Source organism: Apostichopus japonicus, chromosome 16, assembly GCF_037975245.1.
Source record: "Apostichopus japonicus isolate 1M-3 chromosome 16, ASM3797524v1, whole genome shotgun sequence".
NCBI lineage: Eukaryota > Metazoa > Echinodermata > Holothuroidea > Aspidochirotida > Stichopodidae > Apostichopus > Apostichopus japonicus.
Window position 1 is genome coordinate 2,933,172 of NC_092576.1, and position 17,925 is coordinate 2,951,096.

Consider the following 17,925-nt stretch of genomic DNA (forward strand, 5'->3'; position numbering starts at 1 on the left):
CGACAACCAATTTGTTTTACCTTTTCTTCTTTGTTCTAACTGGTAAAGAGGATAAGAATTTGGCTAGTATGTTTGGTCCTCTTTCAGCACAGGGTCGTAATTTATATGCAATACACTATGGGAAACAGAAGAAAAAAAATAAGTATTTACCTATAGAGTCATTTAAATTTGTTTCATATATTTTATAATTCAGAAAAGTTGCACTACTCTTTTAAATGTTGCATGCATCTAATTAACTCTGTGGATGTTGGAAGAGCGTGATTCCTTTGAGCCAGTGCGCAGGCGCTGGCAAAAAAAAATTCATATTGTACTGATAACAGGAAAGATGGGATATCTAAATACACAAAACCCTAACTAGTTCATGAATATTCAAACAAATTAGCATACAGCCGTTCATCCAGATATATCTTAATTATCAAACCATATCTGGCTGGAATGATTTTTTTTTTTCTTTCAGAAAGAGGAGACAGGAATGTCTTCAGTTTCGCGAAATAAAAGCCATTAAACGAAGTGATGAATATTGGTATGTTTTTTAAACGGTAGATGAAAACGAGCAAAGTTTATAATTTGACAGTTTTGATGCCCATCTTACTTCTGGTCGTTATTGCTGAGAAAAAGACAAGGCACTGAATGAAAGATGTGTCCATTTTCGATAATTCGTAATAAAACATGACATGAATTGGTGCCCACTGTGTTTTGAATGTACCCACAACATCTCATCTCTCTTCAGACAATGTCTCTTTGCAGATTTATTTTTTGGGGTCATAATTTGTAATAAGTTATTTGTGCCTGTATCTATGGCGCGCCAAGGTAGACATTGATCATTCAGAAGTATCGATCGGAATTTATAATTTTGTGTGTTACGCAACCTGGGAAACCGGTCGAATATTCCCCTTGATTGGACATTTTTTCTTTGTCTCGGCGATCCCAAGAATTGTGTTCGAAGTAGTATTTCATATAGTTGATTTCGGCCACTTCAGTATTCGTTTACAGTATAAATTTCCCTACAATACCCAGGCTATGTGGCATTAACTGTTCTTTAAAGATAAATTTACCCAATTCAGCAAACGTCTGTTATGTCGTTTCCATAAAAAAAAATTTAAAAAAATGATAAAAAAAAACACACAAAAACTAAGATTAATTTCAATCTCATTACTCATCTTTAAAAAGTATCGTTATATATATTCTGATTTATGACATGAAAGAAAAAAATGTTTTATGATATTTATCTTGCTTTTTTATTCCTTTTCTTTTCTTTTTAAATCTTACTTAACTTCCTTTCATACTAAGAACCATAAAAATATTTACCAAAAAAATAAAATAAAAAAAAATAGTAAAAAAAATTAAATAAGCACATAGAAGATTAAATGCAATGTATGGTATTCTGACTACTTCAACTGTTTAACTTTGGTTATTTTGTCGTCAAAAATTTTCGACAAATTAATTTACAAATTAAACTGTAGACAAAAGTTTAATAAAAAAAAAAATGTATAAATTTCGTTAGAGACTTTCCTTTTTGTGGTTTAATTTATTAAATTTTACTTCACAATTAAAGTATTCGAATATTATTTTTTTTTTCAGTAGTACTAGAAAATGTTTATTTTAGTCTTATTTTTCGGTCATTTTACCATTGGAATATGTTGTAGCGTTGTGCCTTCAAGAATCCCTCGGTGAACTTAATTACATTGTGCTTTACTTCATTAAAAGACAATAAACAACTTTTCAAAAGAAGTTCTTGTTGTTTTGTTTCTTTTTTTCTCCAATTCTTCGTGATTAGGAAAAACAATTCAGTTTGTTGACTTAATCCCTCGGAAAGAAACTGCATAGAAAAGGCTGCATCTTGGGTCGATGTTATCATTTGACGTGAACATATTTCAGAAATCCAGATCCATCGATACTTCACGGGGATTTGGCAAACATTCAATTTCAACCTGACCCTTAACCGTTAACATTCTTGGACTGTAAATGTTAGCTGTATTGTGCAAGGACTTTGAAGGACTTCACATGACATGAACAGAAGAGGGGGTGGGGGAGGGGAGGCGAGGAACCAGGGGAACTCATTTTTTTCCACATTTCAACGACATTCAATATCATACGCCCTTGCCAAGTTTGAAATACATTGTAAACATGTTATATGAGCCCAAACATTTAATTGCTATTTAAAACGAGTTTTGTGTTGCACTAGAGGAAATTTATCTACCAATCTGCTTGCAATTTAAGCATGGTATAGAAACGAATTCTCGGCCGCCACGAGTGTGTTTTAATAGTCAACCGCATATCAAAATTGATTTTTTTTTATTGATTTTTTTATTTTTTTACCTAAAGCCATCCTTAAATGTTTAGATGTGTTATTTATGGTAAGACAAATTCATTGTGTTCAATGGTTGGTAGTGAAATAAGCAGCACATTTATGATACCAACATACGCTATATCTATAATATATGTAACAGCAACTTCATCTCTCGCAATTTTTCCTATAGCTTACGCATTATTCTGTGTTCACAATCATTATTCCACGTATGAATTACTAAGAGACCACACATGTTGATATCTCATCTGCTCTGTATGCCGGGCTGATCAAAGTACATGAACATTGAACCCAGCTTCCTCGAAGACGTTATATTCAATTATCAAGCTACGGCGTATTTGATCGTACAATTATCGTTGATCGATGGTATATACTCCGTTATTGTTAATAACTAACTCTTGATACAAATTAATATAAACGCGCAAGCATTTTGACTAATATACAACTTGTTCAACCGTCTGTTCATTATGCATGTTGTGAGGTGGGCTTAGTCTGTCTGCATCATTTCAGTAACATACTTATGACTAAGACAGCTATATATACTTCATACCGTCTTGTTTTAACAGACATTTTTAAAGTATTCCTTGAATTTAAAGCTCATACAAAGACATGAGACGGTTGGGAAATGTTTATTTTGGTATGACTGGTATATGGAGTCTCGACCGTGAGATTGATTGATTGATTGAGGAAACGGAAAGAAGTTTGAATGGTTTATGACTGCTGAACACACTTTCCATGACAATAATTTAAAGTGCTGGTTTCGTCGGACGAGAACCACGGCAAACGGTCACAACTTCGCGCCGTCCTATACCGCAGTGGAAGATGCAGTTCGTTAAACCGATGACACATATCTAGGACAGGGTGTTTAAAAGTCAACTATGGTACAACTATGGTATATGTTAGAGGAGGATCTATATTTGGTAACAGTAACATTTCGATATATAACCATATAACTACAAAATGATTAGAGTTTTCAGTAGGCCCTAAATCATTAACGCCTACTGGAAGATTTGTGCAGTTCAAGTCACGATATAACATGATATAAAAACGAGTATGAGGATTTGAGTTAACCTCTACCATTAAATAGGGCAGAGACTAAACAAAAACCATCCCATTTTACTTTGACATTCTTACCAATTTTCTATACTCTCTCCGTATATATACTATTAACAGCGTATCAACTTCTTCTTCCTTGTTATGTTTAGCTTACTTTACTTACTTTAGTCTTTTTTAATGTAGTATTCATGATTATAGTAATTCAAAACAGAATTCTGCTTCTATAATTTCAGAGTGAATCAAATCGAAATGTCTTTGTAAATGGACATTATTTCAGCGGGAATCTAACTGGATCGTCACAAGAACCATTGGCACATTACTTTCAGTTATATGATCGATGTCACTTTAATTGAACCAAGAAAATACATTCATAGATGGAATCGTTTTCTTTTACTAATCCTTCTGCTTACAATGAAAGCAATGATTCGGTATTTAGTTCCAGTCAGGACCGATACTTCACATGGAGTTCTGGTGTTGGGGATTCCTTTAGTAACAATAGTATCTGGAACACGCAATATGGAATGGCTAGAGACTGCAGGACAATACAAACGGACCAGGACCATTCCAATGATTGGTCTCAAGGCAAGTTTGAGTCAATTCAACCAGTTGCGAGTGACGTAGTATTGACGCAACCACCACGTGATAGTGAACCAGCAGCAGACTACGCGTCGGGTGATAGTAGCGAACCACCGACTGGTTTCCAGTTCGAACAGTTCACCACAACGGTGCGTCAAATAAGAAAATATCTTTTTTCCAAACTAAAAATGTTATCTTCGATTGTAAAAGAAATCATTTATTTCGGGCAGTTCATTTCAAGTTAAACCTTCTTAAATTATTTCAATCAACGTGATTAAACTGCATGTTTAATGTAAAGCAGAATATTGTGAACTAGTTATCACGTAGTCAACACTCAATTACAATCTTTGAAGAGCAATCATTTGTTAATATTACACATTTGATCGGAATTCTTTAGGTTAGGCAATAGGACTGATGATGATGATGATGATGATGATGATGATGATGATGATGATGATGATGACGATGACGATGACGACGACGACGACGACGACGACGACGACGACGATGACGATGACGATGACGATGACGATGACGATGACGATGACGATGACGATGACGATGACGATGACGATGACGATGACGATGACGATGACGATGACGATGATGATGATGATGATGATGATGATGATGATGATGATGATGATGATGATGATGATGATGATGATGATGATGATGATGATGATGATGATGATGATGATGATGATGATGATGATGATGATGATGATGATGATGATGATGATGATGATGATGATGATGATGATGATGATGCTCTTTTAGGTGCATTTTTCTATCTATAATTTGTACTTGTCTTCATGTCCTCAACGTAACTGTTAACGTTTCATCCGTTGTATAGTAATAAGTGTTTGTTTGTTTTTTCTTGTAATTATGCTTGTTTGCTACACTTGGAACTTTCCGCTCCGATCGAAACTTCAGGCCGCCCTACCTTAGTTTCTAAGGACCAGAAACTTCATGCCCTTCCTACCTTAGTTCTTAAGGCCCCGAAACTTCAGGCCCTTTTACCTTTGTTTGTATAAGGACCCGATGCAGGAAAGTGGAAACAGTTTACGTTGGATATTCTCTAAAGTTGGTTCATGATTTTCTTTCTGACGTGGTAGTTATGACAGTACTCTGCTTTGGAGTTAACACCAGTCTCTCGCTATCAGTGAAAACATAACATAGGCCTACTTAGAAGCTAAGTGTGTTCGGGAGTAACGTCTTGTTTTAAAAGTTGGAAACTAATGTTCCTTGAGTTATTGAATTATCATTTTTTTCTAAACAAGGAAGAAGAGGTAGAAGACGCAAGGAAGTTGATTCCTACCTACATCAAAGTTATCGTCATCTTGGCATTAGTAGTCTGCAAACCGTTTGGCGAGAAAGCTTTGGAACACTTGTTAATGGTAAGTACTGGAAATAACAGGAATGAAACTAATTTCAAATATATGCAAATTATTCGCATCCACACTATTTATTGACATGCATTTATTATATTAATTTCAATTCATTCTAAAAAGTGAACTGTGTCTAATAAGGGTATTGAACTCGTCGCTTTAACCCCCCCCCCCCCGCACCCCTCCCCTCACCCGCTCAACGTTTGCATAATGTAACCTCATGAACGATCCTTATCGCGCTACCCTAGTTCCCTTTCCCTTCACATTGGGATGCTAACGTTGTTTTTGAAAACTAACAAGTGGGCTTCTCGCATAGCCACCGATGTTTATGCGTTAACATCGAAACCAAAACGAAACTGCATTTTCTCGTTTATCTTGAAATGTTTCATCTATGTGGCTCATGGAGACTTTGTTTTCAAATCACGACCGTTTCATTCGACCATCATCAAACCGCGTCCATGACCGAACCATGACATAATTGCGGCGGCCCTTACAACGATCAAATCTTGACCAAACCTTGACTGAACATAACTACCACCCTTTAATTAAGACCCAACCACGGTCCGACTGTGAACAACCATGAACCAGTTATTAACTAACAATGATATAACTATGACCCTACAATGGTCAAACCATCAACGAAACATGGCCACAAAAAAAATGAAACAACAATGACAAAAGCTTGATGAAAACCATGGCCCAAGCATGGCCAATTCATGTCCAATTCATGGCCTACTCATAACCAAACCATTAACCAAAAATGACAAAAGCTTGACTAACAACCTTGGCCCGAGCATGCATGGCCAATTCATGTCCAATTCATGGCATATACTCATAACCAAAACATGAACCAACTATGACCAAAGCTTGACTAACGACCTTGGCCCTAGCATGGCCAATTCATGTCCAATTCATGGCCTAATCATAACCAAAACATGAACCAACAATGACCAAAGCTTGACTAACGACCTTGGCCCTAGCATGGCCAATTCATGTCCAATCACATGGCCTAATCATGACCAAACCATGAACTAAGTATGAGCTTGAACAATGATGATCATGAGTATGTCGGATCTAGAAATGCAGACATTTAAGATGGTTTCGATTAAGGATTCAAATGTTCTTCAAAAATATATCCATCTTTTCCATTCTTTTGTTTCAGATGTTGATTTACCGTAATCGTGATGAGGAAGCTGAATCGAATTATCATCTTCGCCAGTCGCAGAAATATACGATTTATTCATATTTGGGTTTTGTTTTTTACATGGCCATTTTTGGAGTGGTCTTGTTCTTGTCAATTAAATATAAGTGAGAATATATATATATATATTGTTATGATGCAGCATGTTACTTTAAAGCTTAACTACGCTAATTGATGTTATGCAATTCCTAAATGGTGTATTATTATGCTAATTTGTAAACGTAGAGCACAATCAGTGCAGTTCTAAGCTACGGTCGAGTAACCTCACCGAATGTCATATAAATTAGTTTTCAAGGAGTGGCTCGGCCTCTTCTCCCAGTGGCACCAACCTGTACGTCACGACACGTATCACAACTATGTCTGCATAGCCCTTACAAAACCTACCTTTTCCGTTCCGGCCTTTTTTCGCCATGCCAACCACGCTGTGTGTGACTTACTCTTAACTCTCTTTTGGATACCATTCTTCTGAACTTATTATTTACCTTACCTGGTCCTGTTCTCTATACCGGAGCTGTTATTTATACGAAAAGCACCTTCCGGAAGCTTCCAGACACACCCGCACTACGGTTACAGACTACCCTGGGATTTGACACCCCGACGGAGAGACCAGCGGTAGCCGAGGTACCTTGCGTGCGCGCTAAGTTAACTTTAAGTATTAAGGTATGTAATGTATTTATGCTAAGTTATATATTTTTGTTAAAGCCCAGTCACATATCACTGGATTGCGATAACGGAGAGGGAACGAAGACAAAAAATGGCACTCCGTTGATGTACGTTAGTATCCGTTTAGTATGCGGTTCTCCTCCGTCCGTCTACGTTTCATTACCGGAAGGGTCCGGTTTGTCCGGTGTCGATTTTGAACATGCATAAAACTTGGAACGGAAAAAATGTCTCCGTTATTTATTCGTTACTAATCCGTTAAGCTTCCGTTTTATCAGTTTCTCATGCGTTTTGTTCGTTCTGTATGCGTTTGGCATACTGTATTTCTCCGTTCGTCTCTGGTTATTGCTATTGCTCACCGGAGAGTCATTAACGGACAAAGAACGGATGAAACGTAGAAGTACAGTACCAATACCGTATATTCGACGCTAACGTAGAAATAACGGAAGTGCAAAGGAATAGAACTGACAATAAACGGATAGGTAACGGACGTTACACGGAAGAAACGGAAGAACTCAGGCCAGGAAAGTATAACAGACGGACATAGAACGGAGATGCAGCGTCACCTCCACCTTGTCCACTCCAAGCGTCCCATGCCTCATTCTGCTCCTATAACCTCTACCGTCAACACCTACAACATGGACCCTTCAGAAAGATTCAAGCTTCAGAACACACTGTCAGCTTTAAAAGCACAGATGCTTATCATTGAAGCCAACATCAAGCTTAAGACCAATGAATAAGTCAAGAAGAGAAGGAAGAGACGCGTGCTCGGCGTAAATGCTGGTCTAGGGCCTTGCTAGGTTCACAGAGAAGACGGCAGTTTAATCTTTATGACCAACTAATGCAGGAGCTGCGAATGGAAGACCAAAATCTTTCATCAACTTCATGAGGATGCCCCCTGATTTTGAGGCACTCCGGAGGCCCAGGTTTTAGACCGTTTCTTCTCCGCTGCTAGTCCGGTATGTCTGTAGGCTTTTCCGGTACTCCTACGTTTTGTATGTTCTTTATCCGTTAATTGTCCGTTGTAAATTCGTTACTATCCGTTGGTGTTCGTTAGTTCGTTCGTTGTTATTCCGTTGTTCATCCGGTGTTCGTCCGTTGCTGTCCGTCCCTCGTACGTTTGTAATCCGTTTTCACCGTTGAACGTCCGGTACGTTGCAACCCCCAGATGCATGCGCGACAACTTTTACCAACGGAAATAACCGGATGACTGTTTTTCGCGCGTACTCTTGTCCGTTCGTGCAATCCGGTGAGATGTGACTGGGCCTTTACCAAGAAACACGCATTAGATTCTTTTAAAACAAAACCTATCTAACCTACTTTATTGTGTTCGTTTCCCAAACCATGATATCTGGACTTCGTAACAATATATATATATATTTTTTCCGACTCACTACGATTTCAAATATATATATATATATATATATATATATATATATATATATATATATATATATATATATATATATATATATATATATATATATATATATATATATATATATATATATATATATATATATATATATATATATATATAAACAACAGTTTTTTTTTCAATGTCAAATACTTGTGCGCACACCTTTCTTATATTTCCTTCCTTATAGATGGATATTTGCGACTGAAGGTGGGGATAATAATGTTCGTAAGAGGAATGTCGTGATCATTCACATTTCAGATGGAAAAAGTTAAGTAAACCTATAACAACCATTTCGTGGTAACGTTCATTATATTGTCACTCGGTCTGTAAGGCATTAGGCATGATAACTATTAACATAATTACTAACGTCATTAGTTTGTCTTCGTTACTGGGACAGTGAAAAACTTTAGCTTGAATATTAATTATATACATTACCGTTATATATATATATATATATATATATATATATATATTTGAAATCGTAGTGAGTCGGAAAATATATATATATATATTGAATATATTGAAAATATATATTCATATATATATATATATATAAATTCATATTCTATAGTTGGCAACAAATGCCCTTACCATAGAAAAACACATTGGTAGCCTACACTCTATATGCACGGATGTTTATGCCGCAGTGTTATAATATCTGATCATGCCTTATACTGTCAAGATCAGCTATATTGGGCAATTTGGGCCATCGAACAGGGTAAGCAACAGCAACATGGCGATACCAAATTTAACCATGCATGGATATGCTTTCACGGCCCGATATGTTTTTCACGGTTCTGTACACCGGTTTTTTCCCTCCGACCCCCCCTACTCCCCACACCCAAACACCATCTGTTCTAAGCGGTGTGAAATTTCTGCCAGCTTGTGCACGCCACATATATTTTTTGGGAATTGACTGACCCTTTACTGATAATCTAGATTACCAATAACCTACACCATGTCCGACCGAGTGAGCGCTTGACCCATCCAACCCCCCTCCCCCCCCCCCCGATGTCCTCGTGTTCTATGATACTGGGTTTTTTAAGGAGGTTTTATTTTTCTGCTATAGCTTGCACACTCCACAATTATTTGTAGGCGATGACGGTCACGAATTCACAGTCTTACTATGACTCAGAATTGGAACGCGAAAACTGATTCACGACAATTCTTTCATATACAGAGACTCGTCAAGCTGGACCATTTTTTTTGGGGAGGGGGGGGGGCATACTCCTATTAGAGTCTATATCAAGCCGCCCGGATGTTCTCCTTCATGAAAAGTGACAAAATGCAGTAGGAGAACATCCTTTTTGATTATCAAACAGGATCTGGTCTATTGAGGCTTGCATATCGAAGAGCGCAAACGGAAGTAAATGTCCAAAAATTGTGTCAAATTGAGGCATTTTTAGACCCCAAGTTTAAGCCTCCCAGGAGCAGCGTACGAAAATTGTTTACTACTGAGTGAAAAGGGTTGTTTACAAGTGACGAAAACTTCCGGCTCGGATAGCAAAAAATCTTCACGGTCATGATACGGAAAATTGATAGTGCTATGAAAGGCCAATTTGTCAGCTATCCAGTGATGGGTAGCGTATAGCTAGTGAGAACTTCTATCTAGACTTAGAGACCACATTACGTTTGTGATTTAGTGTGTGTAAGTCAATGGGGCTTTTAATAGGCGTATGCTACCTTCGTACAACCCGTTATCAAGCAATCGATATTCTGCCTGTTTCTCTACATCGATTCTGTAAGTCCCCTATTAATATATAAACTCCTTCTAAACCAAAATAAGAAAAGAAGGGAGAAGCGTTTATCGATTATCTCGTCCCTATACAGTTTAGGGTCCCTGACAAAGAGTCACGGCATATGTATACCACGTAGTACTTTGTACGTAGTACTTCAAACAGATAACAGTAGTTTTACTATTGTCATATAGTTATAGCTTACTGAGTCACGATTTCAAATTGGTCGGTAACTCAAAGCTGGATCTTTTCACCTCAATCAGGAATTCGGATTTGAAATCTGTGAACAATATTGCACTAATTATCTTCCCTTAAAACGACTGGGAAAAGAAGTTTAGATACTGTGTATTATCTGTTATTAAAGCAGGTTTCTGATTGGCTCACCTAAATACGCGTCTGTTCATTACTCTTTAATTTCAGGAAAAAAGAAAGACAGAAATCGAATGGATTAACACATTAATTAATTAATTAACGGATGGTCTGATCTCTGTTAATTGTCTATTTTGAGTCTGGTTAATTGCTATGCAAGACATGTTAGTTTGTCGGTGTTGCAATTTATCAATTTAGATTTATCAGGTAAAATACCATATGATATAGGAAATATCGTTTAATGGACTCACAATTTTAATTATTCAAAAATAGGATCAAAGATGGACATAAGCTTCACTCTAACTCCTAAGACCTAAATCGAGTGATCGGAATTGAATATTTTAAATAAAACCGTCGTATTTCGCTTCAGTTTATGATTTATGAGATAGCATTGAGAAGATGACGACAAGTGAATTAAAACATTGTTTAATGAGGAGAAACAAAGGAACCAGGAGGAACAGTACGTTTACATGGAAGCTACTCATTTATGTTGCATTACTGTTATACTCAAGAGAAGGTAAGGGTTTTAAGCTCATGCAAGCTTGACTTTATACTATGATACACTATTTATCTTTTAATGTAACGTGTTTTTTTTAGTTTAATATTACTTTTTTGTTCTTATTTGTAAAGCCATAACATTTGCTATTTAAAACATCGCATGGTTTGTGAGATGGTTGCTATACTACTCATGCATACATGTACTATAGCTGCATATAGCTCGATAGAGTCTTTATTCTCACTTTGCTTTAAATACATTAACACGAAGGCACCCGCCGGTGCCTTGCGATCATAAGGTCCCCGGTTCGAATCACTCCAAGATTAGTGTATGTCTTCCAGTTACAGAGTTGTTGACAATTGACAATTCATAATCATGAACGTTAAATATGAATCTAAGAGACTGACTTCGGTCAGCTTGCGGCTTTGATAAGCCAATGAGGCTTCTTCACGAGTTCCTGCTTGCAGGAGGATCTAAAATACATACATACATACATACATACATACATACATACATACATACATACAATGCAGTATACAATACATACAATATATACATACACACATACATACATGGTTAATTAATTATCCACCACAAAAGAAGTAAACATCTCGGCATCATTGATTTGTCTGCGTACAACGCGTATGTATTTGAATAAGTAACTTACATTGGCCTACTCAAAATGTGCATATACAATACGGGGTTTGTATAGATGAGACTTACCAGTCTCATCACTAGCCCTGTGCTGCTAATCCCCCTCCCCCTCCGTGGAAGGGGATGGGTCGGGTGACAAGTATATAAGTAAAGTACCCTCCCATCTGCTGAAGACGGCCGTAAGACGACGAAGTGACTGGAAGTTGATATTGAACGTGCAAACCAAATGAGCAACATGCAATCTTTAAGTTCGACTGGGAGATGGCTTTATTTATTTTCTTTTGTCTTAAATACTGTTCAAAAACAGTTCTTAAAATTTCTCTCCCGGTTACACAAACGGAACTTGAGTGAAATCTTTATCCTCACTGGTGAACGTTTCAGAGAGGCGGTTGCAGGTTATTGGTTATAAAATATTACAAATTATGAGCCTCCGCCTGGTGACAGTAAAATGGGGGTGAGGTGGGGGAAGGTGGGGGAAGGTGGGGGTGGGGTGGGGGTGGGGGGGGGGGGAGCAGATCTACTATATACGTTTGACACAACCTGTAAAAAAAAAAAAAACTTGCATGCTGTACCTGCTATCATGTTGATTTCTGGGTAACGTTTGTATTTTTTTTTTTTTCAAATTTTGTGATAGCATTTGTGAGAAGGTTTTCAGAGCACATTTTCCCACTTGAAACATATATAGGCAGACGTATTGGTCCGCCATTCAAGAAACGACTGCATAGTTGGTAAGGTAGGTGTTGATTTAGTTATTATTTTCCTGTTTTGTCTACAGTATCTGGTACAAACTGTGCGGTAGATCCAATCTTACCTGAAACAGAACCTGGTAACAGCTACCAGTGTCCTGACCAGCTCCCAGATGGAACCCCGAATGATTACAATAACTGTTGCTGGAACGATAGACCAGATTCAGAGGGAAACTACCACTCATGCTGCCAGAGTGACGAAGAAAAATCTTCTGCTAAGTAAGTTTATAGAGACAATCGTCAAACAAGTTAAAGGCATTGAAGACTCGCCCAAACCGCATGCGGCCATCTGAAAAAGTTAACTTTCTGTTGCTTGCAAGTGACGTTTTGTTCGTGTCGCTACAAAATCAGGACATTAATGAAACGTGATACCTTGTTATCTTTAGCTGGACCTGAGATGTCCATCGCTGTATCGTTTGTATACTGTGCTGTTGGTATTGACCGCAACTGTATACATGTACTGACTGTAGGCTACACTAAGTGTCTAATGATCGAAGGTATAGCACGCTGTGTGTGTATTTTTTGGGAACGATGGTGGTGTCTAACACTTCTGTTACACCTCATTCGAAACTAGGTCAGATTACCGGCATTAGACGTTTCTTTTTGCGCGAGTCTTCACACCCTTTAAAGCGGACAGTGTTACATTGATCCCAGCTGCTCTCATGCAACGTGGCTGCGTGCTCTATGTGTTTGTTTTTCTTTCCGTCGATTCGGTTAGTGAAAACATATCTGTCACAAATCGCTTCCGGGTTTTAATCTCTGTTCGTAGGTTATTTGCATAATGATACCAGACACCCGCCCCCTCCCTTCCAATGATTGGTCGAAAAAAATGGAATATTCATCATCAATCTAGTGGGACGCGGGAGGAGGAGGGTGGTGGTGGTGTCCTTAAATTGCCGTTAGATGAGCAATATGCATGGTTCACATTCCTAATGTTTTGCAATGATTGACATGACTGGTAATACGTTTGTTATGACTTGTATACCACACTGATGACCAGCCCATGACAGCATTGTCATGGAGCAGTGACGGCACCAAGAGTCACCCCACCCCCACCCACCGCCACCCCACGACCCGATACACACAAATCATCATTAATCTTATAGTAGCCTCCTGTACAACAACAATGAAGCCCTCTGCCCTATAATTTTGCCCGGGATGTGCCTTTCATAAAGGTGCATATTTGACTTTCCAAAATGTTTACACTCTTTCAAACTGCTCGCTGACAATCCACTTGACGCACCCCCCCCCCCCCCGCACCCCCTCCACACCGTCTTCCCACTGTGAAAGTTCTTTAACTGCAACTATTACGGAGCATTAACGACCCTTCACCTCTGTTGCTCAAGTGTACAATATTTTATAGGAAGTTTCACAGCATACAGGAATATCCTGTTAACCATTATGACATATTATATCGCGCAAGGCCATAATATAACATTTGAGTGCCCTCTGTTCTTCTTTGTCATTGTTAGAATGGGCAAGTTTTACTGGATATGTGGATACATCGGAGCCGGTACATTGAGTGTGATGGTAGCAGTCTTTGTATACACGTACTGCAGGGAAGACACATTTCCTTGTTTGAAGCCAATAAGAAGAACAGTCGTCAAATATTTCAATCAAGGCCTTGACGCACTTTGCCACTTCTCATTCTTACCTAAGTAAGTATATACCGTAACCAGGTAACCGACCGTGTATCCCAGCAACAATTGATTGTTTTGTTTATGACGTCATAGTGGCAATAAATGCCACTTCCCCTTCCCCCTTCTCCTCCTCAGATATAACCTGCTTCGATTGTGTTAGGGGTTAAATATTTCTTTTGGGTAAAGTTTGCAAACAATTTTTTTCTAGAGTTGTTGGAACAATTTTACGAACACAAGTCGGCATATCTGCAAAAATAATACTATTATTTAAGGTTTCCATTTTATTTGCTTTCAGTTTAGAAACTTTGAACGTTTTTTTTTTTACTTGAAGGATTTGTTTACGTAACCCCTGCGACAAATCGTACTACCCAGAATATTGCTTTTCAGACAGATCACTGATTTCCTTGCGCCAGTATACGTTGACTTTTTCAGAGCTGGTAAAACGTCGGCTGTTTCGGGAAGGTCCCGGTCTCTGTATGCATGTCAAATATTATCAAAGCCCCTAGTGTTCTAGGAAAACAAAAGAAAATATCAATAAAACATTTCAACTACCTTTAAATTTTAAAGATTGTTTTAACGGAATTGTTTGTAAAGAGTCCATACCTCATTACTCTTATGCGAATTCTAAGCTTTTTGTTAATTCCTTGAATACATCTAGTACTTTAAGAGTAAGATATTGGATATATCTTCGATATGTCTTCGATATTAAGTGCCTTTTATATCTTAAATGTTACAACGTTTGCCTTTATAACTCAGGAAATTTCGAAGAAATGGGAAAAAGAAGGACACACCAACCGAAACGAAGCAGAAGAATGTCAACTTTGCATACAACAACGATACATCGTCCATGCCAGTCCCAGAAGATCAGTTCTGGATGTGATACGGAATAACTGACGGAAGCGAGAATTTCATTAATAATAATAACACAAAAATATTCCAAATATTCCAAAATTGATTATTTTTTCAGAGAAAGGACACATGATTGCATTATGTAACAAAAATAATGAATGAATGAATTAAATTATTTAAACGACTTAATATTGAGTAATTAAAATTAGTGTCTAATTACTTGCACCAACACACAAACTTACATTTTAAGAAATTGGCTCTTTGTTATTTTTTATGGATAGTATAATGATAGCACACTTGGAATTGTTTGATGTACCTAATTAATTAATTATGTACCTATAGATATGTAAAAGGTGAAGCCGACTATAGGCGAACTGGTGAAAGAAGAAATATCAATCAAATAAAAACAAACAGAACCTTTTGCCCCCTCAAAATTCATGAAGGATAGAAATTATCCTTAATATAGATTAATTTTGCCAAGCCTTATCGCTATCAGACACTGGGTGTAATTTTAAATGAAATGTTACTCTCGGTAGGCGTCTATGAATTTTCTGTAGCCTTACACGTTGAGAACTATACTGGCATTGCTCACTATATATTTGTGTAAATACACACCACACACTGTCAACAGACGGTAACAGATGCGTGGGAGTGTGAGGAGAATATGCTCGCGACATGAGAGTGTACTTTTGCAACCCTTCTCTACCAATCATAGACGGAGTGTATAAACATGAGAATAAGCATTATGATGATGGTGTAAATTGGCTATACCGCAACATGTGATCTGAAACGACATGATTGCGGTCATCGGGTAAATGATGTTACTGTCGGTGACTTTGACAGTAACTGGTCTACAAACAGGCTTATTGCTTAAGTCTGAGCAAAACATGTTCCACTTTTATTAATGCGTACTTCAAAAAAAAAAAACATACAGGCCTATTATAATTAACTTGGACTATTGGTAATTTAAACAAACTAATCGAACCTGTACTGTATCGTCCGTCGTTTCTACATTTCAACCTTCCGGGTGAAATTGTAACGTATTAATGGATTGTGTTTTCTGAAAGAAGCATCGTTACTTGGTGTAGAGAGCAGTGAATGGTTAAACTGCATCGAAATGATATACACCTAATTAAGCCAAATTACACACATACGCATGCGCATACTGTAAGCAGAAAACTTTTATTGGTTACGGTGCATAAACATTTTCATAGTGTGGTGAGCCAATCGTGTCAATATACATATGGAGCTATAAACAGATAGCTCCATGATATACATGACCTTGTGCACACCAAAATGAAGAGGATTAGGCCTATCTATTGACTAATGCTGCAACATATAAAGAAAGGTATCAGGTAATCAGTTATCATTTTGACAAAGAATCAACCATTTAATTCACTGGTGAGGATTCTACTGTATAACATATTTTATTTATTCCGATGTGAAATGTATTGTAGACACATAGCTTGTATATGAATAAAAGGACATTTTCTGTAACCAATTTTGAGCTGGCAAATCCATTTGTGATTTATTATAGCCTGAGAGCTCTACATGGTATGTTTAACTGCACTCTGACATTTTATCAACCTACACATCATCTGCTATATATCACAAATCAAACTGCCAATTTGAGACCAGTTGGGATATCCGTTTGACCCCTTGAGCCAACTTTCGACTATTGGAAATAACCTGTCGACCCCTTGAAGCTGAAAGGGTGAAACGGGATAACAGCCACTTTAGTGTGCTTAAAGCAATACTACATATCAACTTTCCTTGGACTTTCCAGGATGACTGTTTGTTCTGTGGAAGAATTATTGAGCCCCTTCACAAACCTTACTGCTTGAACTGACTCTAACCAAACCATGTTCACCGAAAGAAAACCATACCATTGGAGAATTGATAACTTTATTGAAGCTTTAATTTTGGAGTTATCATGTTTAAAATCTGTAAGACTTTGACACCTGTTGACTTCTACCGATTTCAATCATGGGGCATATATCTACCAAGTATGCCATTGGTTCGACTCATGGTTGAGGAGATATCGTGTTAACAAGCTGTTTTTGACTATTTCCCACTAAGCCCCACCAACTCATGAATACTTTTAAAGAAAAGTCACCCAGGAAAGAACCTGGACACGAAAACCAAACTACCGAACGACTGATCCGCTCTCAACCCCAATCCCCTTGCATCGGGACTGTGACTGTGTGATCATCGTCTGGTGTGTATCGCCATTCCCCTTGAAAGGGAACAGATACTACACATGATCTAAGCCAAAAGGCCGCTAACTCATGAATATTAATGAGATAAAAGTTGTTGTTGCAAAGAGCATATACATACTATGTAGTTACATCACCTTACCAAGTATGAATTAGATCGGACATGCCTATTGAAGAGATATTGACATTTTAATAATTTTTGGTTAAGCCTGACCCATTCATTACTATTCATGAGATGGGAACGACAAACAATATAAGGGCACACATTGGCCATCTACCCACCTGCAGTATTACAATGATTCAATTTGATGGTCTTGAGATATCGTGTTTGCAAGCTTTTCATTGCGATAACACTCTAACCGACGCCCCTTCATGAATAATGATGAGAATGACTTTTTATTATGATTTTTATATGGCCCATACATATCATGAACTGATATCACCATACCAATTATAAAGTAAATCGGATATACTGTTCAAAATATATTGCCATTATAAGAACGTTACGTTAAAGCCCGCCCACTCACCAACATGCATGATAAGGTAACCACAAGCATTATAGCAAACCTACATATCTACCTACCATGCATGGCATTGACATTGAGCT

At 37.7% G+C, this 17,925-nt stretch overlaps 2 protein-coding genes across 7 annotated transcripts; both read left to right on the forward strand.

Annotated features, from left to right (window-relative positions):
- The first annotated feature begins 2,641 nt into the window (after positions 1 to 2,641).
- LOC139982448 (uncharacterized) lies at positions 2,642 to 8,502 on the forward strand. Of its 6 annotated transcripts, none has more exons than XM_071995327.1 (4): positions 2,642 to 3,200; positions 3,783 to 4,089; positions 5,224 to 5,340; positions 6,494 to 8,500. In XM_071995327.1, the coding sequence occupies exons 1-4, from the start codon at positions 3,187 to 3,189 to the stop codon at positions 6,641 to 6,643; spliced, it is 588 nt and encodes a 195-aa protein (XP_071851428.1). In that variant the 5' UTR covers positions 2,642 to 3,186; the 3' UTR covers positions 6,644 to 8,500. The 6 variants fall into 6 exon arrangements, with proteins under 6 accessions (XP_071851428.1, XP_071851429.1, XP_071851423.1 ...); XM_071995328.1 differs by having other exon boundaries at positions 2,645 to 3,228; positions 6,494 to 8,502; XM_071995322.1 differs by having other exon boundaries at positions 2,646 to 3,228; positions 3,598 to 4,089; positions 6,494 to 8,493.
- A 1,864-nt stretch (positions 8,503 to 10,366) lies between these two features.
- Positions 10,367 to 15,185, forward strand: LOC139982449 (uncharacterized). The gene is made up of 4 exons (XM_071995329.1): positions 10,367 to 11,234; positions 12,643 to 12,832; positions 14,086 to 14,271; positions 15,010 to 15,185. The coding sequence occupies exons 1-4, from the start codon at positions 11,117 to 11,119 to the stop codon at positions 15,131 to 15,133; spliced, it is 618 nt and encodes a 205-aa protein (XP_071851430.1). The 5' UTR covers positions 10,367 to 11,116; the 3' UTR covers positions 15,134 to 15,185.
- The last annotated feature ends 2,740 nt before the right edge of the window (positions 15,186 to 17,925 follow it).

What these genes read in the sequence shown, in the direction of transcription:
- LOC139982449 (XM_071995329.1), top strand. Translation starts at nt 11,117, where the DNA reads ATGACGACAAGTGAATTAAAACATTGTTTAATGAGGAGAAACAAAGGA. An exon ending in ACTGTTATACTCAAGAGAAG is followed by an intron (nt 11,235 to 12,642) that starts GTAAGGGTTTTA and finishes TTTTGTCTACAG; the next exon opens with TATCTGGTACAAACTGTGCG. An exon ending in CACTTCTCATTCTTACCTAA is followed by an intron (nt 14,272 to 15,009) that starts GTAAGTATATAC and finishes TTTATAACTCAG; the next exon opens with GAAATTTCGAAGAAATGGGA.
- LOC139982448 (XM_071995322.1), top strand. Translation starts at nt 3,739, where the DNA reads ATGGAATCGTTTTCTTTTACTAATCCTTCTGCTTACAATGAAAGCAAT. An exon ending in TCGAACAGTTCACCACAACG is followed by an intron (nt 4,090 to 5,223) that starts GTGCGTCAAATA and finishes TTTCTAAACAAG; the next exon opens with GAAGAAGAGGTAGAAGACGC. An exon ending in CTTTGGAACACTTGTTAATG is followed by an intron (nt 5,341 to 6,493) that starts GTAAGTACTGGA and finishes CTTTTGTTTCAG; the next exon opens with ATGTTGATTTACCGTAATCG.